The 23,866-nt window shown below is 54.2% G+C and overlaps 1 protein-coding gene across 1 annotated transcript in view; it reads left to right on the forward strand.

Moving 5' to 3' along the window:
• Positions 1-1,026: 1,026 nt before the first annotated feature.
• CROCC (ciliary rootlet coiled-coil, rootletin) overlaps positions 1,027-23,866 on the forward strand; it is a 50,290-nt gene continuing 27,450 nt past the window's right edge. The window contains 16 exon segments of the mRNA XM_073655362.1: positions 1,027-1,183; positions 1,284-1,425; positions 7,499-7,647; positions 15,996-16,187; positions 16,277-16,360; positions 17,981-18,078; positions 18,278-18,443; positions 18,528-18,634; positions 18,705-18,926; positions 19,005-19,089; positions 20,456-20,560; positions 20,820-21,068; positions 21,418-21,617; positions 21,744-21,926; positions 22,073-22,217; positions 23,428-23,574. Coding sequence (XP_073511463.1) covers positions 1,145-1,183; positions 1,284-1,425; positions 7,499-7,647; positions 15,996-16,187; positions 16,277-16,360; positions 17,981-18,078; positions 18,278-18,443; positions 18,528-18,634; positions 18,705-18,926; positions 19,005-19,089; positions 20,456-20,560; positions 20,820-21,068; positions 21,418-21,617; positions 21,744-21,926; positions 22,073-22,217; positions 23,428-23,574 — 2,313 coding nt within the window. The 5' untranslated portion in view covers positions 1,027-1,144.

Below are 23,866 nucleotides of genomic sequence, written 5' to 3' on the forward strand. Positions count from 1 at the left end.
GGTTCTCCGTGTTGGTCTGCAGCGGTTCTCTCTAGGCTGCAGGTGACGGGCGCGGGCCGCGGCGCTGGATTTTGGAGCTTTTCATTCTGTGCCAGGGCTAATAGAAAGGTGGCGGGAGGACGACGTCTGCGGGGGTGAAGGGAAACCGTCAGCAGGCAGGCGCAGCGAGCTGTGGTGTGCGGCCTCTTCCACGTGGAGTTCTGATCCCCAGAGATCAAGTGCAGGAGCCGTATGCAAATCAGGCAGGAGGTGCACTGGGGGCGGGCCCTTCTGATAATTTGTGAGTGCACTGCCCGCCCCCAGTGCACCTCCTGCCTGCTGACGGTTTCCCTGTGATGAGGAGCCTGGGCCTCGTTCACACTGCAGGACATGATATCCTGAGGGTGGCCGGGGCCAACGGTTACGGTGTGTTGCGTGCGACACTGGAGAAAACCGCCGGCCCCAGTGTCCCAGTCCTCCGGCATCTGATAATCCGGAGCATCTGATAATCCGGAGCATCTGGTAATCCGGAGCATCTGATAATCCGGAGCATCTGATAATCCGGAGCATCTGATCGTCCGGCGAGCGCTACTGCGAGGGGCGAAAACCATCCAGAACGGATCCCTTTGGCCGCGGAATAGTCCGGTGCTGGTGACCGGCGGCGCCTGTGTCAGGGAATCGCCATCAGCGGTTTTCGGTCGCCGTTTTCCGCTGCGGTCGCACGGCTGCAGTGTGTGAACTCGTCCTGACAGGAGGTGGATTTTGTGGTGATTATTTTGGAGCTTCTGCAGGAAAATGACAATACAAAAAAGGACGAACAAACCGAGAATCTCCCTCCACGTGAGGATGGCCGCCTCCGCACAAACCGCGGGGAAGAGCGGCCGCTCCGTGTGAATAGCGGGGATCGTTACCACATGACCCGGGCTGTTAGACGTTTCCATGGCTACAGGCGCTTGCTGGTTACTGTGTCCTCCGGTGGCGCTGGGTCCTAGCCTCCGCCCTCCGCTGTGATGTCTCCATTCATTGTGAGCCGGGGCTGGCGGGCTCTAGGGCCCGGGAGGAGGAGGAGGAGGATGAGGAGGATGGGCCTGAGCAGATTGGCCGCTAATCCGCGGAGTCCCGGGGCCGCCAGCAGCGCCGTCCTCAGCCGGGAGTTGTGTCCCCGATGAACGCAGCGGAGCAGACGCTGGAGGCGGTGATACAGGTCGGCCGAGTGTAGGCCGCGGAGGGAAGGGATGTGACCGCCGCAGCCACTCAGCCCCGCCGCCGCCGCCGATCACTTCCCCTCTTCTCTCCCGCTGCAGGCGCTCTCCGCCCATGTGATCGGATCCCGGGAAGACAAGACCCTCACAGTCCGCGGAGACTCTGCAGACCCCCGACCTGCCCGTCTGCCGGCGAGAATCCGAGAGATCGTCACCCGGAACCTGAGCCCCCCGCCCGGCGCTGGTGAGGACCCTGAGCCCAGGCCCCCTGTACCTCTATACCACCCCCGACCCGAGCCCCCCCCCCCCCTGTTCCTCCATATCCCCCCCTCAACCCGAGCCCGGTGGCCCCCTGTACCTCTATACACCCCCAAGCCCTGTGCCCCCCTGTACCTCTATACCCCCCGAGCCGTGTGCCCCCCTGTACCTCTATACACCCCCCCGACCCGAGCCCTGTGCCCCCCTGTGGATTAGCGGCCAATCTGCTCAGGCCCATCCTCATCATCCTCCTCCTCCTCCCGGGCCCCCCTGTACCTCTATACACCCCCCCGACCCGAGCCCGGTGCCCCCCGTACCTCTATACACCCCCCCCCGACCCGAGCCCTGTGCCCCCCTGTACCTCTATACCCACCCGAGCCTTGTGCCCCCCCTGTACCTGTATACACCCCCCCGACCCGAGCCCGGTGCCCCCCTGTACCTCTATACACCCCCCCCGACCTGAGCCCTGTGCCCCCCCCTGTACCTCTATACCCCCTCCGACCCAAGCCCTGTGCCCCCCCCCCTGTACCTCTATACACCCCCCCGACCCGAGCCCTGTGCCCCTCCCCCTGTACCTCTATACACCCCCCCCCCCGACCCGAGCCTGGTGCCCCCCTGCACTCTGTACCCCCCCCCCCGACCTGAGCCCGCTGCCCCCCTGTACCTCTATACACCCCCGAGCCCTGTGCCCCCCCGTACCTCTATACACCCCCCGAGCCCTGTGCCCCCCTGTACCTCTATACACCCCCCTGACCCGAGCCCGGTGCCCCCCCCTGTACCTCTATACCCCCCCCCCGACCCGAGCCCGGTGCGCCCCCCCCCTTGTACCTCTATACCCACCCGAGCCCGGTGCCCCCCTGTACCTCTATACCCCCCCGACCAGAGCCCAGTGCCCCCTGTACCTCTATACCCCCCCGACCCTAGCCCGGTGCCCCCCTGTACCTCTATACACCCCCAGAGCCCTATGCCCCCCTGTACCTCTATACACCCCCAGAGCCCTATGCCCCCCTGTACCTCTATACCCCCCGACCCGAGCTCTGTGCCCTCCTGTACTTCTATACCCCCCCCAACCCGAGCCCGGGGCCCCCCTGTACCTCTATACTCCCCCCGAGCCCGGGGCCCCCCCTATACCTCTATACACCCCCGACCCGAGCCCTGTGCCCCCCCCCTGTACCTCTATACCCCCCCCGACCCGAGCCTGGTGCCCACCTGTACCTCTATACCCCCCCCGACCCGAGCCTGGTGCCCCCCTGTACCTCTATACCCCCCCCGACCCGAGCCTGGTGCCCCCCTGTACCTCTATACACCCCCCGACCAGAGCCTCTTGTTCCTCTGTCACTCACCCCCCCCCTCTTGTTCCTCTGTCACTCGCCCCCCCCTCTTGTTCCTCTGTCACTCACCCCCCCCTCTTGTTCCTCTGTCACTCACCCCCCCCTCTTGTTCCTCTGTCACTCACCCCCCCCTCTTGTTCCTCTGTCACTCACCCCCCCTCTTGTTCCTCTGTCACTCACCCCCCCTCTTGTTCCTCTGTCACTCACCCCCCCTCTTGTTCCTCTGTGACTCACCCCCCCCTCTTGTTCCTCTGTGACTCACCCCCCCCTCTTGTTCCTCTGTGACTCACCCCCCCCTCTTGTTCCTCTGTCACTCACCCCCCCTCTTGTTCCTCTGTCACTCACCCCCCCCCTCTTGTTCCTCTGTCACTCACCCCCCCCCTCTTGTTCCTCTGTCACTCACCCCCCCCCTCTTGTTCCTCTGTCACTCACCCCCCCCCTCTTGTTCCTCTGTCACTCACCCCCCCCCCTCTTGTTCCTCTGTCACTCACCCCCCCCCTCTTGTTCCTCTGTCACTCACCCCCCCCCTCTTGTTCCTCTGTCACTCACCCCCCCCCTCTTGTTCCTCTGTCACTCACCCCCCCCTCTTGTTCCTCTGTCACTCACCCCCCCCCTCTTGTTCCTCTGTCACTCACCCCCCCCCTCTTGTTCCTCTGTCACTCACCCCCCCCCTCTTGTTCCTCTGTGTCCCCCCCCTCTTGTTCCTCTGTCACTCACCCCCCCCTCTTGTTCCTCTGTCACTCACCCCCCCCCTCTTGTTCCTCTGTCACTCACCCCCCCCTCTTGTTCCTCTGTCACTCACCCCCCCCTCTTGTTCCTCTGTCACTCACCCCCCCCCTCTTGTTCCTCTGTGTCCCCCCCCTCTTGTTCCTCTGTCACTCACCCCCCCCTCTTGTTCCTCTGTCACTCACCCCCCCCTCTTGTTCCTCTGTCACTCACCCCCCCCTCTTGTTCCTCTGTCACTCACCCCCCCCTCTTGTTCCTCTGTCACTCACCCCCCCCTCTTGTTCCTCTGTCACTCACCCCCCCCCTCTTGTTCCTCTGTCACTCACCCCCCCCCTCTTGTTCCTCTGTCACTCACCCCCCCCTCTTGTTCCTCTGTCACTCACCCCCCCCCCTCTTGTTCCTCTGTGTCCCCCCCCTCTTGTTCCTCTGTCACTCACCCCCCCCCCTCTTGTTCCTCTGTGTCCCCCCCCTCTTGTTCCTCTGTGTCCCCCCCCTCTTGTTCCTCTGTCACTCACCCCCCCCTCTTGTTCCTCTGTCACTCCCCCCCCTCTTGTTCCTCTGTCACTCACCCCCCCCTCTTGTTCCTCTGTCACTCGCCCCCCCCTCTTGTTCCTCTGTCACTCGCCCCCCCCTCTTGTTCCTCTGTCACTCACCCCCCCCTCTTGTTCCTCTGTCACTCCCCCCCCCCTCTTGTTCCTCTGTCACTCCCCCCCCCCTCTTGTTCCTCTGTCACTCGCCCCCCCCTCTTGTTCCTCTGTCACTCGCCCCCCCCTCTTGTTCCTCTGTCACTCGCCCCCCCCTCTTGTTCCTCTGTCACTCGCCCCCCCCTCTTGTTCCTCTGTCACTCGCCCCCCCCTCTTGTTCCTCTGTCACTCGCCCCCCCCTCTTGTTCCTCTGTCACTCGCCCCCCCCTCTTGTTCCTCTGTCACTCGCCCCCCCCTCTTGTTCCTCTGTCACTCACCCCCCCCTCTTGTTCCTCTGTCACTCACCCCCCCCTCTTGTTCCTCTGTCACTCACCCCCCCCTCTTGTTCCTCTGTCACTCACCCCCCCCTCTTGTTCCTCTGTCACTCACCCCCCCCCTCTTGTTCCTCTGTCACTCGCCCCCCCCTCTTGTTCCTCTGTCACTCACCCCCCCCTCTTGTTCCTCTGTCACTCACCCCCCCCCTCTTGTTCCTCTGTCACTCACCCCCCCCTCTTGTTCCTCTGTCACTCACCCCCCCCTCTTGTTCCTCTGTCACTCACCCCCCCCTCTTGTTCCTCTGTCACTCACTCCCCCCTCTTGTTCCTCTGTCACTCACTCCCCCCTCTTGTTCCTCTGTCACTCACCCCCCCCTCTTGTTCCTCTGTCACTCACCCCCCCCTCTTGTTCCTCTGTCACTCACCCCCCCCTCTTGTTCCTCTGTCACTCACCCCCCCTCTTGTTCCTCTGTCACTCACCCCCCCCTCTTGTTCCTCTGTCACTCGCCCCCCCCTCTTGTTCCTCTGTCACTCACCCCCCCCTCTTGTTCCTCTGTCACTCGCCCCCCCCTCTTGTTCCTCTGTCACTCGCCCCCCCTCTTGTTCCTCTGTCACTCGCCCCCCCCTCTTGTTCCTCTGTCACTCGCCCCCCCCTCTTGTTCCTCTGTCACTCGCCCCCCCCTCTTGTTCCTCTGTCACTCACTCCCCCCTCTTGTTCCTCTGTCACTCACTCCCCCCTCTTGTTCCTCTGTCACTCACCCCCCCCTCTTGTTCCTCTGTCACTCGCCCCCCCCTCTTGTTCCTCTGTCACTCGCCCCCCCTCTTGTTCCTCTGTCACTCGCCCCCCCCTCTTGTTCCTCTGTCACTCACTCCCCCCTCTTGTTCCTCTGTCACTCACCCCCCCCTCTTGTTCCTCTGTCACTCGCCCCCCCTCTTGTTCCTCTGTCACTCGCCCCCCCCTCTTGTTCCTCTGTCACTCACCCCCCCCTCTTGTTCCTCTGTCACTCACCCCCCCCTCTTGTTCCTCTGTCACTCACTCCCCCCTCTTGTTCCTCTGTCACTCACTCCCCCCTCTTGTTCCTCTGTCACTCACCCCCCCCTCTTGTTCCTCTGTCACTCACCCCCCCCTCTTGTTCCTCTGTCACTCACCCCCCCCTCTTGTTCCTCTGTGTCCCCCCCCTCTTGTTCCTCTGTCACTCGCCCCCCCCTCTTGTTCCTCTGTCACTCACCCCCCCTCTTGTTCCTCTGTCACTCACCCCCCCCTCTTGTTCCTCTGTCACTCGCCCCCCCCTCTTGTTCCTCTGTCACTCACCCCCCCCTCTTGTTCCTCTGTCACTCACCCCCCCCTCTTGTTCCTCTGTCACTCACCCCCCCCTCTTGTTCCTCTGTCACTCACCCCCCCCCTCTTGTTCCTCTGTCACTCGCCCCCCCCTCTTGTTCCTCTGTCACTCGCCCCCCCCTCTTGTTCCTCTGTCACTCGCCCCCCCCTCTTGTTCCTCTGTCACTCACCCCCCCCCTCTTGTTCCTCTGTGTCCCCCCCCTCTTGTTCCTCTGTCACTCGCCCCCCCCTCTTGTTCCTCTGTCACTCGCCCCCCCCTCTTGTTCCTCTGTCACTCGCCCCCCCCTCTTGTTCCTCTGTCACTCGCCCCCCCCTCTTGTTCCTCTGTCACTCACCCCCCCCTCTTGTTCCTCTGTGTCCCCCCCCTCTTGTTCCTCTGTCACTCACCCCCCCCTCTTGTTCCTCTGTCACTCACCCCCCCTCTTGTTCCTCTGTCACTCACCCCCCCCTCTTGTTCCTCTGTCACTCGCCCCCCCCTCTTGTTCCTCTGTCACTCACCCCCCCCTCTTGTTCCTCTGTCACTCACCCCCCCCTCTTGTTCCTCTGTCACTCACCCCCCCCTCTTGTTCCTCTGTCACTCACCCCCCCCCTCTTGTTCCTCTGTCACTCGCCCCCCCCTCTTGTTCCTCTGTCACTCGCCCCCCCCTCTTGTTCCTCTGTCACTCGCCCCCCCCTCTTGTTCCTCTGTCACTCGCCCCCCCCTCTTGTTCCTCTGTCACTCACCCCCCCCCTCTTGTTCCTCTGTGTCCCCCCCCTCTTGTTCCTCTGTCACTCGCCCCCCCCTCTTGTTCCTCTGTCACTCGCCCCCCCCTCTTGTTCCTCTGTCACTCGCCCCCCCCTCTTGTTCCTCTGTCACTCGCCCCCCCCTCTTGTTCCTCTGTCACTCGCCCCCCCCTCTTGTTCCTCTGTCACTCGCCCCCCCCTCTTGTTCCTCTGTCACTCACCCCCCCCCTCTTGTTCCTCTGTCACTCGCCCCCCCCTCTTGTTCCTCTGTCACTCGCCCCCCCCTCTTGTTCCTCTGTCACTCACCCCCCCCTCTTGTTCCTCTGTCACTCACCCCCCCCTCTTGTTCCTCTGTCACTCACCCCCCCCCTCTTGTTCCTCTGTCACTCGCCCCCCCCTCTTGTTCCTCTGTCACTCGCCCCCCCCTCTTGTTCCTCTGTCACTCGCCCCCCCCTCTTGTTCCTCTGTCACTCGCCCCCCCCTCTTGTTCCTCTGTCACTCGCCCCCCCCTCTTGTTCCTCTGTCACTCGCCCCCCCCTCTTGTTCCTCTGTCACTCGCCCCCCCGTCGTGTTCCTCTGTGTCCCCCGTCGTGTTCCTCTGTCCCCCCCTGTCTGTCACCCTCTGTGCCTCCTCTTTTGCCCCCTGCCGGCTCCGCCCCTGTAGTTTCGGGGTGATGTCGGCCCCTCGCTCCCTCTATATCTGGGTTCTGATCAGTTGCTGGTAGATCGCAGCCTCTGCGGCCGCTGTAGCACTACAACTCCCAGCATGCTCACAGTGGACGTTGGCTTCGGGCTACCAGTGTTCCAGGTGCCTCCTCCTACAGGGCGGCTCTTCTGACCGACTGCTGAGCCCCACTGGAGGGTGTTGGGGGTCCCGATGTCTGTGGTTCCCATCCCCCGCTGTGGCCCTTTACCCGGTGGTGCGGTGGGTGCGGGGGCCGCTCCCGCCGTTGCCTCAGCGCTGTGTTCTCGCCCCGTCCAGGTCTTGCTGCCGACATGTCATCACTTCTGTCTCTACAAGAGGAGAACCGCCTCCTGCAGCAGGAGCTGTCGCGGGTGGAGGACCTGCTGGCGCAGAGCCGGGCGGAGCGGGACGAGCTGGCCATCAAATACAACGCCATCAGCGAGCGGGTAATAATATAATAATAATTATATGTACAGCTGGTATAACCTGGGCATCTCCTGTATATAATTATATATGTACAGCTGGTATAACCTGGGCATCTCCTGTATATAATTATATATGTGCAGCTGGTATAACCTGGTATCTCCTGTATATAATTATATATGTACAGCCGGTATAACCTGGGCATCTCCTCTATATAATTATATGTGTACAGCCGGTATAACCTGGTATCTCCTGTATATAATTATATATGTACAGCTGGTATAACCTGGGCATCTCCTGTATATAATTATATATGTACAGCTGGTATAACCTGGGCATCTCCTGTATATAATTATATATGTACAGCTGGTATAACCTGGGCATCTCCTGTATATAATTATATATGTACAGCTGGTATAACCTGGGCATCTCCTGTATATAATGATATATGTACAGCTGGTATAACTTGGGCATCTCCTGTATATAATGATATATGTACAGCCGGTATAACCTGGGCATCTCCTCTATATAATTATATGTGTACAGCCGGTATAACATGGGCATCTCCTGTATATAATTATATGTGTACAGCCGGTATAACCTGGGCATCTCCTGTATATAATTATATATGTACAGCTGGTATAACCTGGGCATCTCCTGTATATAATTATATATGTACAGCTGGTATAACCTGGGCATCTCCTGTATATAATTATATATGTACAGCTGGTATAACCTGGGCATCCCCTGTATATAATTATATATGTGCAGCTGGTATAACCTGGGCATCTCCTGTATATAATTATATATGTACAGCCGGTATAACCTGGGCATCTCCTCTATATAATTATATGTGTACAGCCGGTATAACCTGGTATCTCCTGTATATAATTATATATGTACAGCTGGTATAACCTGGGCATCTCCTGTATATAATGATATATGTACAGCTGGTATAACTTGGGCATCTCCTGTATATAATTATATATGTACAGCCGGTATAACCTGGGCATCTCCTCTATATAATTATATGTGTACAGCCGGTATAACATGGGCATCTCCTGTATATAATTATATGTGTACAGCCGGTATAACCTGGGCATCTCCTGTATATAATTATATGTGTACAGCCGGTATAACCTGGGCATCTCCTGTATATAATTATATATGTACAGCTGGTATAACCTGGACATCTCCTGTATATTATTATATATGTACAGCCGCTATAACCTGGGCATCTCCTGTATATAATTATATATGTGCGGCTGGTATAACCTGGGCATCTCCTGTATATAATTATATATGTGCGGCTGGTATAACCTGGGCATCTCCTGTATATAATTATATATGTACGGCTGGTATAACCTGGGCATCTCCTGTATATAATTATATATGTACGGCTGGTATAACCTGGGCATCTCCTGTATATAATTATGTATGTACGGCTGGTATAACCTGGGCATCTCCTGTATATAATTATATATGTACGGCTGGTATAACCTGGGCATCTCCTGTATATAATTATATATGTACGGCTGGTATAACCTGGGCATCTCCTGTATATAATTATATATGTACAGCTGGTATAACCTGGGCATCTCCTGTATATAATTATATATGTACAGCCGGTATAACCTGGGCATCTCCTGTATATAATTATATATGTACAGCCGGTATAACCTGGGCATCTCCTGTATATAATTATATATGTATAGCTGATATAACCTGGGCATCTCCTGTATATAATTATATGTGTACAGCCGGTATAACCTGGGCATCTCCTGTATATAATTATATATGTACAGCTGGTATAACCTGGGCATCTCCTGTATATAATTATATATGTACAGCCGGTATAACCTGGGCATCTTCTGTATATAATTATATATGTACAGCTGGTATAACCTGAGTATCTCCTGTATATAATTATATATGTATAGCTGGTATAACCTGGGCATCTCCTGTATATAATTATATATGTACAGCTGGTATAACCCGGGCATCTCCTGTATATAATTATATATGTACAGCTGGTATAACCTGGGCATCTCCTGTATATAATTATATATGTACAGCTGGTATAACCCGGGCATCTCCTGTATATAATTATATATGTACAGCTGGTATAACCTGGGCATCTTCTGTATATAATTATATATGTACAGCTGGTATAACCTGGGCATCTCCTGTATATAATTATATATGTACAGCTGGTATAACCTGGGCATCTCCTGTATATAATTATATATGTATAGCTGGTATAACCTGGGCATCTCCTGTATATAATTATATATGTACAGCTGGTATAACCCGGGCATCTCCTGTATATAATTATATATGTACAGCTGGTATAACCTGGGCATCTCCTGTATATAATTATATATGTACAGCTGCTATAACCTGGACATCTCCTGTATATTATTATATATGTACAGCTGGTATAACCTGGGCATCTCCTGTATATAATTATATATGTACAGCCGGTATAACCTGGGCATCTCCTGTATATAATTATATATGTATAGCTGATATAACCTGGGCATCTCCTGTATATAATTATATATGTATAGCTGATATAACCTGGGCATCTCCTGTATATAATTATATATGTATAGCTGATATAACCTGGGCATCTCCTGTATATAATTATATATGTACAGCTGGTATAACCTGGGCATCTCCTGTATATAATTATATATGTACAGCCGGTATAACCTGGGCATCTCCTGTATATAATTATATATGTATAGCTGATATAACCCGGGCATCTCCTGTATATAATGATATATGTACAGCCGGTATAACCTGGGCATCTCCTGTATATAATTATATATGTATAGCTGATATAACCTGGGCATCTCCTGTATATAATTATATATGTACAGCTGGTATAACCTGGGCATCTCCTGTATATAATTATATATGTATAGCTGATATAACCTGGGCATCTCCTGTATATAATTATATATGTATAGCTGATATAACCTGGGCATCTCCTGTATATTATTATATATGTACAGCCGGTATAACCTGGGCATCTCCTGTATATAATTATATATGTATAGCTGATATAACCTGGGCATCTCCTGTATATAATTATATATGTACAGCTGGTATAACCTGGGCATCTCCTGTATATAATTGTATATGTACAGCTGGTATAACCTGGGTATCTACTGTATATAATTATATATGTACAGCTGGTATAACCTGGGCATCTCCTGTATATAATTATATATGTACAGCTGGTATAACCTGGGCATCTCCTGTATATAATTATATATGTATAGCTGATATAACCTGGGCATCTCCTGTATATAATTATATATGTATAGCTGATATAACCTGGGCATCTCCTGTATATAATTATATATGTACAGCCGGTATAACCTGGGCATCTCCTCTATATAATTATATGTGTACAGCCGGTATAACCTGGGCATCTCCTGTATATAATTATATATGTACAGCTGGTATAACCCGGGTATCTCCTGTATATAATTATATATGTACAGCTGGTATAACCTGGACATCTCCTGTATATAATTATATGTGTACAGCCGGTATAACCTGGGCATGCTGTATATAATTATATATGTACAGCCGGTATCACCCGGGCATCTCCTGTATATAATTATATATGTACAGCTGGTATAACCTGGACATCTCCTGTATATTATTATATATGTACAGCTGGTATAACCTGGGCATCTCCTCTATATAATTATATGTGTACAGCTGGTATAACCTGGGCATCTCCTGTATATAATTATATATGTACAGCTGGTATAACCTGGGCATCTCCTGTATATAATTATATATGTACAGCTGGTATAACCTGGGCATCTCCTGTATATAATTATATATGTATAGCTGATATAACCTGGGCATCTCCTGTATATAATTATATATGTACAGCTGGTATAACCCGGGCATCTCCTGTATATAATTATATATGTACAGCTGGTATAACCTGGGCTTCTCTGTATATAATGATATATGCACAGCTGGTATAACCTGGACATCTCCTGTATATTATTATATATGTACAGCTGGTATAACCCGGGCATCTCCTGTATATAATTATATGTGTACAGCTGGTATAACCTGGGCATCTCCTGTATATAATTATATATGTACAGCTGGTATAACCTGGGCATCTCCTGTATATAATTATATATGTACAGCTGGTATAACCTGGGCATCTCCTGTATATAATTATATATGTATAGCTGATATAACCTGGGCATCTCCTGTATATAATTATATATGTACAGCTGGTATAACCCGGGCATCTCCTGTATATAATTATATATGTACAGCTGGTATAACCTGGGCTTCTCTGTATATAATGATATATGCACAGCTGGTATAACCTGGACATCTCCTGTATATTATTATATATGTACAGCTGGTATAACCCGGGCATCTCCTCTATATAATTATATGTGTACAGCTGGTATAACCTGGGCATCTCCTGTATATAATTATATATGTACAGCTGGTATAACCTGGGCATCTCCTGTATATAATTATATATGTACAGCTGGTATAACCTGGGCATCTCCTGTATATAATTATATATGTATAGCTGATATAACCTGGGCATCTCCTGTATATAATTATATATGTACAGCTGGTATAACCCGGGCATCTCCTGTATATAATTATATATGTACAGCTGGTATAACCTGGGCTTCTCTGTATATAATGATATATGCACAGCTGGTATAACCTGGACATCTCCTGTATATTATTATATATGTACAGCTGGTATAACCCGGGCATCTCCTGTATATAATTATATATGTACAGCTGGTATAACCTGGGCTTCTCTGTATATAATGATATATGCACAGCTGGTATAACCTGGGCATATCCTGTATATACACTGTCTTGAAAAGTCTTCACACCCCGTGACCTTTTTCCTGTTACACCACAAACATAAATGTATTTTATTGGGATTTTCTGTGATAGAAAGTAACGAGTATTAGTGACGAGTGAGGAAATGATACGAGGTCACTGATTATTATATAAACCTGACCATTGTGAGGGGCGTTATATTCAGCCCCTGAGTCAGTGCATTATAGGACCACCTCTCGCTGCAGTCTTTTGCGGTCTGTCTCTCCCACCTCTCGCTGCAGTCTTTTGCGGTCTGTCTCTCCCACCTCTCGCTGCAGTCTTTTGGGGTCTGTCACTCCCACCTCTCGCTGCAGTCTTTTGGGGTCTGTCACTCCCACCTCTCGCTGCAGTCTTTTGGGGTCTGTCACTCCCACCTCTCGCTGCAGTCTTTTGGGGTCTGTCTCTCCCACCTTTCTCTGCAGTCTTTTGGGGTCTGTCTCTCCAGCTTTCTCTGCAGTCTTTTGGGGTCTGTCTCTCCAGCTTTCTCTGCAGTCTTTTGGGGTCTGTCTCTCCAGCTTTCTCTGCAGTCTTTTGGGGTCTGTCTCTCCAGCTTTCTCTGCACTCTTTTGGAGTCTGTCTCTCCAGCTTTCTCTGCAGTCTTTTGGGGTCTGTCTCTCCAGCTTTCTCTGCAGTCTTTTGGGGTCTGTCTCTCCAGCTTTCTCTGCAGTCTTTTGGGGTCTGTCTCTCCAGCTTTCTCTGCAGTCTTTTGGGGTCTGTCTCTCCAGCTTTCTCTGCAGTCTTTTGGGGTCTGTCTCTCCAGCTTTCCCTGCAGTCTTTTGGGGTCTGTCTCTCCACCTTTCCCTGCAGTCTTTTGGGGTCTGTCTCTCCACCTTTCTCTGCAGTCTTTTGGGGTCTGTCTCTCCACCTTTCCCTGCAGTCTTTTGGGGTCTGTCTCTCCACCTTTCTCTGCAGTCTTTTGGGGTCTGTCTCTCCACCTTTCTCTGCAGTCTTTTGGGGTCTGTCTCTCCACCTTTCTCTGCAGTCTTTTGGGGTCTGTCTCTCCACCTTTCCCTGCAGTCTTTTGGGGTCTGTCTCTCCAGCTTTCGCTGCAGTCTTTTGGGGTCTGTCTCTCCACCTTTCCCTGCAGTCTTTTGGGGTCTGTCTCTCCAGCTTTCTCTGCAGTCTCTGGGGTCTGTCTCTCCAGCTTTCCCTGCAGTCTCTTGGGACCTGTCTCTCCAGCTTTCTCTGCAGTCTCTGGGGTCTGTCTCTCCAGCTTTCTCTGCAGTCTCTGGGGTCTGTCTCTCCAGCTTTCTCTGCAGTCTCTGGGGTCTGTCTCTCCAGCTTTCTCTGCAGTCTCTGGGGTCTGTCTCTCCAGCTTTGCCCCTCGCTCTCGCTCAGTGATTGGATGGAGACGTCTGTGATCAGTGATTTTCGCGTATTGTCACAGATTCTCTGGGATTTGGGTCTGGACTGTGACTGCGCCGTTCACACACAGGAATATGCTCTGATCTAAACCCTCCATTGTAGCTCTGCAGGATGTTGAGGGTTGTTGTCCTGCTGGAACGTGAACCTACGCCCCGGTCTCAGGTCTTCTGCAGCCTCTGACAGGTTTTCCTCCAGGATTATCCTGTATTTAGCTCCATCCATCTTCCCATCACCTCTGACCAGCTTCCCTGCCCCTGCTGAAGAAAAGCCTCCCCACAGCAGGATGCTGCCTCCACCATGTGTGACGATGGGGATGGTGTTTTCGGGGTCATGTGCAGGGTTAGTTTTCCACCACACATAGAGTTTTACATTTAGCCTAAAAAGTTCTCCTTTGGCCTCATCTGACTAGAGCTCCTGCTTCCACATGCTCACTGTGTTCTTTACATGGGACTTCTTATGGCTTTTTCTTGCTCCTCTTCCATAAAGACCAGATTTGTGGAGTTCACGACTAATAGTCGCCCTGGAACAGATTCTCCTCCTGAGTTGTAGATCTGCAGCTCCTCAGTGACCATGGATCTCTCAGCTGCTTCTCTCATTAGCGCTCTCCTTGCTGGGATGTCAGGTTAGGTGACGGCCATGTCTTGGTAGGTTTATAGTTGTGCCGTACTCCTTCCATGTTTATGGATTGCACAGTGCTCCGTGAGGTGTTCAGAGCTCCTCTGGCTATTTTCTATAACCTAACCCTGATTTCCTCTTCTCCACAACTTTATCCCTGACCTGTCTGGTGTGCTCCTTAGTTTTCAGCTTTATCCCTGACCTGTCTGGTGTGCTCCTTAGTTTTCAGCTTTATCCCTGACCTGTCTGGTGGGCTCCTTAGTTTTCAGCTTTATCCCTGACCTGTCTGGTGGGCTCCTTAGTTTTCAGCTTTATACCTGACCTGTCTGGTGGGCTCTTTGGTTTTCATGGTGTTGTTTGAGCCGGCTTGTTCTCTGAAGCCTTCACAGAACAGCTGTAGTTATACTGAGGATAAATCACACCCAGGTGGACTCAGTGTACTAATTATGTGACTTCTGGGGGTGATTGGTCTGTCAGGATGTTATTTCGGGGGCATCAGGCTACAGGGGGCTGAATACTAACGCACTTCACAATGGTCAGATTTATATTTGTATAATAATTAGTGCGTTTTTTTCGTTACACCCACAAACCTAAATGTATGAAGAGTTTTTCAAGGCTCTGTTTCTGTCTACATCTGGTATGAGCTGGGCGCCTCCTGTCCATTATGATGTAGGGGGTCTCCTCTGGTTCGGGGGCTCTCTCCCCCGCTCTGTCTTGTCCGGGCAGGCCACGGGCAGTGACTGGCAGCCGGCAGGCTCAGACTTGCCCGCAGTCGCTTTGTCACTGCCGCATTCATTGCCCTCGTTCACCCATCATCTGTTCCCACCAGACCCCCTGCTGTGGATGTCGCCTCGTCTCCATGGTGACCGCTGCCCCCAACATTGGATGAGGACATCACAGCTCTGCCAGTATAAAGCTATAATACCCGGCCGCTCATCCATCCCACCGGGCACTTCATGGAGTTTTTCCCAGGATCCTGGATGACTGTACTGATACACTGTGACGAACCGGGGGTCTGCCAGTGTCTACCGGGGTTCTGCCAGTGTTTAGCAGTGGTCTGCCCGTGTCTAGCGGGACCCCGGGGGTCTTCCCTGCCCTGGGGACTCCGGGTTTACGTGCAAGTTGGTGCAGACTCCAGCAGAACCATTGCGGGACCCCGTAGGTCTGCTGTACTGATTTTCTGTGACGAACCGGGGGTCTTCCCATGTCTAGCAGGGCCCCGGGGGTCTGCCAGAGTGTAGCGGGGCCCCGGGGGTCTGCCAGAGTGTAGCGGGGCCCCGGGGGCCTGCCCGTGTCTAGCGGGGGTCTACCTGTGTCTAGCAGGGCCCCAGGGGTCTGCCTGTGTCTAGCGGGGCCCTGTAAGTCGGTGCAGACACCAGGAGAACCATCCCGTCATACCCGGCTCAGTCAGCGGCGGCGCTGTTCTCCTTTGCTGACGTTCCCCCGTTATAATCTCCGCTCTGTTATACGTCTCCTCTCGCTCCGGCAGCTGGAGCAGAACCTGCGGCTGGAGACCGGAGAGCGTGAGCGGGATTCCTTGGAGACGCGGAGCCTGGCGCAGCAGAATGTGGAGCTGCGGCGGCGGCTGGAGGAGGAGCAGGCGGCGTACAAGCGGAAGCTGCAGGCCTATCAGGAGGGGCAGCAGCGGCAGGCACAGCTCGTACAGAAGCTCCAGGCCAAGGTGAGCGAGTGACCGCAGGTGATAACAGAGAGCAATAGCACTGATGTGACATGTTCCCAAGATGCCGTCTCTTCTCATCCCTCCGGCAGGTCCTGCAGTACAAGAAACGGTGCGGAGAGGTGGAGCAGCAGCTTCTAGAACGTTCCACGGAGCTGGAGCAAGAACGTCTGAGCGTGAGTCTGACCGGCCATGACTGAGCAACACCCGATCCCGAGCGTCGTGCACCAAGAAGGGCCGCAGCGGCGCAACCATCTCTGCTCGCTGTCAGTGACTGCAGACATAACACATCGTAGCCATCTAATAACCGGGAGGCGAAAGGTCTCATTCACTGATAGCGGCCGGAGAGACCCCCCCCCCCGACTGTGGCGGCGGGCGGAGAGACCCCCCCCGACTGTGGCGGCGGGCGGAGACCCTGACGTGGCGGCCTATAATGTTGCAGTGATTAATTGTAGCATGGAAACAGCAGCAAATCACAACCCGCCCACACAAAGCGGCACAATAACACCCGCGCCGCCCACACAAAGCGGCACAATAACACCTGCGCCGCCCACACAAAGCGGCACAATAACACCTGCGCCGCCCACACAAAGCGGCACAATAACACCCGCGCCGCCCACACAAAGCAGCGCAATAACACCCGCGCCGCCCACACAAAGCGGCACAATAACACCCGCGCCGCCCACACAAAGCGGCACAATAACACCCGCGCCGCCCACACAAAGCAGCGCAATAACACCCGCGCCGCCCACACAAAGCGACACAATAACACCGGCGCCGCCCACACAAAGCGGCACAATAACACCGGCGCCGCCCACACAAAGCGGCACAATAACACCGGCGCCGCCCACACAAAGCGGCACAATAACACCCGCGCCGCCCACACAAAGCGGCACAATAACACCCGCGCCGCCCACAGAAAGCGGCACAATAACACCGGCGCCGCCCACACAAAGCGGCACAATAACACCGGCGCCGCCCACACAATGCGGCACAATAACACCGGCGCCGCCCACACAATGCGGCACAATAACACCGGCGCCGCCCACACAATGCGGCACAATAACACCGGCGCCGCCCACACAATGCGGCACAATAACACCGGCGCCGCCCACACAATGCGGCACAATAACACCGGCGCCGCCCACACAATGCGGCACAATAACACCGGCGCCGCCCACACAATGCGGCACAATAACACCCGCGCCGCCCACACAATGCGGCACAATAACACCCGCGCCGCCCACACAAAGCGGCACAATAACACCCGCGCCGCCCACACAAAGCGGCACAATAACACCCGCGCCGCCCACACAAAGCGGCACAATAACACCCGCGCCGCCCACACAAAGCGGCACAATAACACCCGCGCCGCCCACACAAAGCGGCACAATAACACCCGCGCCGCCCACACAAAGCGGCACAATAACACCCGCGCCGCCCACACAAAGCGGCACAATAACACCCGCGCCGCCCACACAAAGCGGCACAATAACACCCGCGCCGCCCACACAAAGCGGCACAATAACACCCGCGCCGCCCACACAAAGCGGCACAATAACACCCGCGCCGCCCATACAAAGCGGCACAATAACACCCGCGCCGCCCACACAATGCGGCACAATAACACCCGCGCCGCCCACAGAAAGCGGCACAATAACACCCGCGCCGCCCACACAATGCGGCACAATAACACCGGCGCCGCCCACACAATGCGGCGCAATAACACCGGCGCCGCGCTCTCAAGCTCCGTAGAATCTGTGATCCATCAGGTGATTTTGGCGTTTTCCGCGCAGAGCCGCCTGGAGGTGACGGACTCGCGGCTGCGGCAGGAGGAGGAGAGCAGCAATGAGCTGGAGAACGCTCTGATACGACTGGAGGAGGAGCAGCAGAGGTACGGAGCCTGCGGCCACTCACCAGATATTCGGATTAACTCTTTATGCGCCTCACCCATTATTGTAATCCCCAATGTAGAAAGCATCAGGGGGACGGAGCGGCTGATAACAGGGAGCAATAGTTCGCTCATTTCTGGGGTTCGTGTCCCTTTTCTCCTGTTATTTTGCCGTCGTTCTCACCGTCTCCTGCGCCCACAGAAGCGCCAGCCTGACCCAGGTGAACGTGATGCTGCGCGAGCAGCTGGACCAGGCAAACTCCGCCAACCAGGCGCTGAGCGAGGACCTGCGCAAACTGACGGCCGACTGGACCAAAGCCCGCGAGGAGCTGGAGCAGAAGGAGAGCGAGTGGAGGCGCGAAGAGGAGGTGAGGGCACAGGCCGGCGGCATGGCCGCCATTACATTGCTGACATAGCGGATTGACTCCGTCTCTCGGTGTCGCCCCCCGCAGTCCTTTAACGCCTACTTCAGCAATGAGCACAGCCGTCTGCTGTCCCTGTGGAGACAGGTTGTCGGCTTCAGGAGACATTTCAGCGAGATGAAGACCATGACGGAGAGGTGGGTGTCCGGCCGGGGGTCTCTGACCTGCTGTGCCGTCCTGGGTCTGACCCCCCCCCTCTGTATGCAGGGACCTGTCGGCGATGCAGAAGGGGCTGTCGCAGTCCTGCCGCTCGCTGCACGCCTCCTGCCTGACTGTGGGCAGCTCGCTGAGACTGGCAGAGAACAGCGGCGTGGTGGAGAGACAAGCGCTGCAGATGGCGCAACTGGACGAGCAACTGAAGGACAAAGTGCGCGACATGATCCAGCTGCAGGCTGCGTGCGACGCCGAGAAAGCCGAGCTCAGCGCCAGGTACGGAGCCGCCCGAGGGCAGCCGTGGTGCCGCGAGCCTGGCGCTCTGCATGACTCTGATCTCCTTTTATATCACAGGGCAGCAGAGATGAATAAGACGATCGAGCGGCTGCAGGTCGACAGCAGAGACAAGGAGCTGACGATCCGACAGCTGCAAGAGCAGGTACCGGGGTCCGTGAAGGGGTTAAACCTGAGCTCCGCTTTAAAACCTCACAGGAGGCCGCACAGCGGAGCTGATTAGCCCTTGTGTGTAACCTGCATTACATCAGCTCTTGTACTCCAGTCACAGCCAAAGCTGCGTGCACATTCTGATCGTTCTCTGCAGCACATGCTTTATTGTAGTGTATGAAGACCCGGGGTCTTCTGTGGGCATAATACTACTCAGACAACACAGGGTGAGGGTACAAGACCAGGAGACCCGAGGGTCCCAACCTGGCCTCTCCGAGAGTTTCCATGGGGCCAGGCGACCGGTGGATCCCTCCTGGCAACTCCAAACAACATATCCAATGGGGCTAGATGACTAGCTCGTCCCACCATGGTCTCCCCAAAATGTATCCATGGTCTCTCTGATGGTCAATGGAGCAAATCCCAATCTTTCCAGTCAGGGCCGATACCCTTAGGCTGGAATTATATAGAATTCAAATCTGTGTCTCTTTGGGTAATGCCATGCAATCCATCTACTGTCCTGAAGGATGTCTCTCATTCTCCTTGTAAAGTCTTTCTGACGCTCCTTGATTCTGCTTCCCAAGTCTGACTGCTAGAGAAACACCTGACCCTTCTGCTTCTTTGGGCTCAGCCTCCTAAATGGCAGAACTGCTCTCACCTGCCCCCCCCCAAAAAAAAAAAGCTCAGTGTGCATTAGTGGAGGGATCTTTCTCAGGTCGACCTCATCACCTGGGTCTACATGTGAGACTCCCTGTGGTGAAGGCTCCGCCAGATCTTCTTTCAACACACAATGGGCTTAGACGATTTTTAAACAATGGTTAGAGGGTCCTGAGATACTGATGAGATTAGTGGAATGCTGGACACTTTACAAGTTATATTGGTGTACATAAACTGACGAGCAAGCAGAACATTAATAAAGCACAGCAAGAAATCGCTAATAAAGCACAATCGGGTATTTCTCTTGACTTAATAAATCTAATCGTCTGGCTTATTAAGATTTTAAGTTGTATCATCACACATAGTAACAAACATCATTGTTTCAGAACCAAGAGAAGACAACATTCAGGGTTATACGAATGCTGGTCTGTTTTTCTTGATCCACCAAAGAAACGCACACAAGTTCTAAAGTCAACACAAACACTATAGTTAATTTCTCTTGGCTTAACAAATCTAGACATCTGGCTGATTAAGGATAAGAAGCTGTATCGTCACATAGTGCATTGTGGGACGTATAATGGCAGTACTCCTAGTAATGCTCCATCCAGCGTGGCGGAGAGGCGCGGGACTCCTGTCTGTGGTTGTCTGAGGGGATACGATGGCTCCAGGAGTGGGGGGATGTGACGGTGTGTATCTGGTTCTTGCAGGAGATGAGTCGGGTGGACGAACGAGTTACGCTGGTAGGAGAAGAGGTGGAAGCACTGAGGTGTGAGAGGGAGACTCTGCAGGAGACGCTGCGGGAGCTGACGCAGGTGCGCGCTGTGCGGGGAGATCTGACACCCGCCTTATGCCCCCCTGAGATCTTGTGAAGCCCCTTAGAATTGTTTCCTCATCGGTGCCATTAGTAATCGGTGATGGACTCAGTCAGTGCCGTCTGGACGTCCCTCACTTTGCTCCACGTGTTTTTCTTTCCTCCGTCTGGATCTGTTGCTGTTTACGGATCCGGCACACACTGACTGTCCAGCCTTGTGATTGTCGATAACTGTTCCGTCCTTGTGGCCTCTCCTCCAGGCCGTCCTCAGTGATGCAGACAGTGGTCTTCAGCTCTCCACCAGTGAGAAGACCTTGGAGCTTCTGGATAGCGAGGGTCCGTCTCTCAGCCTGAGGGGGCTCTCCAGCAGCCTGCGCACATCCTCTCCCATCCGGCGCCCTTCTCCGCACCGCAGCAGCTCACCGAGACGCAGCCTGTCCCCGGCCTTCCGTGACTCCGCGCTCTCCGCCGTACACTCTGCTCTGCAGAGGCGACAGCTCCAGATCCAGGTACATTTTGTCCCGTGGTTCGCGCCCCGGCCCTCTGCCCTCCGCGCGCCCCTCTGCCCTCCGCGCGCCCCTCTGCCCTCCCCTGGGCTCGTTGCCCTCGGCCCGCTGCCCTCCGCGCGCGCCCCGATACTCTGCCATCAGTCATGTTGGATTCCTTCCCTCCGAATGGGGCAGCTGCTAATGAAACCTCTTGGAGGCGCCACTGTGCCTCGTGCTGCATTTCTCGGCGCATTGCTGATTGGCTGCAGATTTGTTTTGCGCCTTTCTTTCCCCCTCAATGTTCAGACTAAATCCTTCTCACCGGGTCTCACTTTGGTCCTTAGTTTTGCTCTAACTCGATTGTTTGCAGGAGCTGCGGGGGCGGCTGGAGGGCGGACAGGAGGCGGCGGGCACGCTGCGGAGACAGCTGAGCGACAGCGAGAACGACCGCAGGGTCCTGGAGCAGAAAATAACGCAGATGCAAAAAGATCTGGACTCGTCCACTATGAGCAAAGACGACGCGGAGCTGACACTCTCCAGACTCCGCAGCAGCTTAGAGCAGCTGAACAGGTGCCGACGCCTGGGGGTGGCCGCCCTGACCCTGGGGGTACCGCGTTGACGCTACAAAATGTTCTCCGTGCGCCCCATACATGCCCCCAATCTTCTCTGGTGTCTGATGCACCGTTGTCTCCGCAGTGATCGCACCGCCCTGGAGCGCAGCGTCCACAATCTGCAGGAACAGCTGGAGACGCAGCGTCAAGAGGCTGAAAAACTGCAGCTGGCGAACAGCGACCTCCAGCGGCAGAGAGACGTCTTGCAGGAGGAGAAGGACGACACCTGCCAGGACCGAGACCGAGCCCAGCGAGAGGTGGACAGAGGGTGAGTTCATGAGGGTCAGGAGATCGCCCCCCAGTTTTGGGGCCACACAGCGGAGACCCCTAAAGGGGCACAGGCAGACTTAGAGGGGTCCCTGTGTCTGCAGATTGTGGGGTGACTGCTGAGCCCCCAGTTATTCTGATCCGCAGGCACAAGAGCCAGGAGCAGCTGGAGGTGAAGCTCTCGGCCCTCAGGAAAGAGCTGGTCGTGGTGAAAGAGGTTCTGCATCAGTCCAGCCTGGAGAAGGAGGTGCTGGAGGCCGAGAAGACGGACATCACCCAAGCACTCTCCAAGGTAAAGTCCAGCAAATCCTCCTCTGCCCATACCTCCTGACACACTGTCACAAGCACCGCAGCCCCGAACAAGACTGTCAGGTTCTCTCTCCAGTGCGCCCCATTCACTGACGGCAAACAGAGATCCTGAAAATAGTGACGAATTGAATCTCTGTCCGTCATAAAGCGGAAAAAGCAGAGACCGGACCCCAGGACTTCACAGTCCGAGGAGCGTGGATTATCTCCGGCTGTGAGGGTCCGGCTGCTACAGTACAGTAGTGTCCACAGTAACAGCCGTCCAATATGGCTGACCAGATTAATCGCTGTTTTTGGTATTGATTCTATCACCACATGTCAGACAATTTACCAGTCGGTGCAGTAGATTGTAAGAAACCCCCCAGACTCCGCATTCATCATCTGCAGGTTTCTGACTCTGTGTATGTGAAGCAGCACATGTTGTACCTGCATTTCTCCTTGAAAGCCTGAGAAATATGGGTCGTTGCAGACATTGTTCAGAAGAACAGCGTACTGTGATTAAAAAGTTGATTGGAGAGGGTAAAACTTATAAAGAAGTGCAGACAATGATCGACTGATCAGCTAAAATGGTCTCCAATGCTTTATAATGGAAAGCAAAACCAGAGAGACGAGGAAGAAAACGGAAGACCACCATCCGAATGGATGGAAGAATAGCCAGAATGGCGAAGGCTCAGCCAATGATCGGCTCCAGGATGATCACAGACAGTCTCCAATTACCTGTGAGGACTGCGACAGTTAGAAGACGCCTGTGTGAAGCTAATCTCTGAACAAGAAGTCCCCGCAAAGTCCAAAAAAGACATGTACTGAAGCGGATACAATTGACCAAAGAACACCTCAACCGGCCTAAAGAGACATGGAGAAACATTTTGTGGACTGATGAAAGGAAAATTGTTCTTTTTGGGTCCAAGGTCCGCAGACAGTTCGTCAGACGACCCCCAAACTCTGCATTCAGCCACAGTACAACCTGCAGACAGTGAAGCATGGTGGAAACATTGTGATATGGGCATGTTTCTGTTACTATGGTGCCGGACCTATATACCGCATACCAGAAATCATGGACCAGCTTGCAGATATTAAAACACTTGAAGAGGTCACACACCGGTCCCCTATAACCTACCAACATGAAGCAGCTACGAGGATGATACTGTAGACACTGAACATCATGTATCCCCCCCCCCCCCTCTGTTATCCTGCAGGCTGAGATACACCGGGCTGAGCTGGAGTTGGCGCTGAACAGACAGAGGACAGAGGAGGCTTCTGTGCGAGACGCCTTGTCTAAGATGAGCGCCCTGAATGAGAGCCTGGCCCAGGACAAGACCGAGCTCAACAAGGTCATTGCTCAGGTAGGTGAGGCCGTGGGACCCCCACACCTCAGCCCCCTCGTAGCAGTGCGAGGAGGCCGCGAGACCCCCACACCTCAGCCCCTCATAGCAGTGCGAGGAGGCCACGGGACCCCCACACCTCAGCCCCTCGTGGCAGTGCCAGGAGGCTGCGGGACCCCCACACCTCAGCCCCTCGTGGCAGTGGGACCCCCACACCTCAGCCCCTCGTGGCAGTGTGGTGAGGCCACGGGACCCCCACACCTTAGCCCCTCGTATCAGTGCGAGGAGGCCGCGGGATCCCCACACCTCAGCC

This window comes from Phyllobates terribilis, unplaced genomic scaffold (assembly GCF_046119375.1).
Source record: "Phyllobates terribilis strain yellow unplaced genomic scaffold, ASM4611937v1 Scaffold_12__6_contigs__length_324123572, whole genome shotgun sequence".
NCBI lineage: Eukaryota > Metazoa > Chordata > Amphibia > Anura > Dendrobatidae > Phyllobates > Phyllobates terribilis.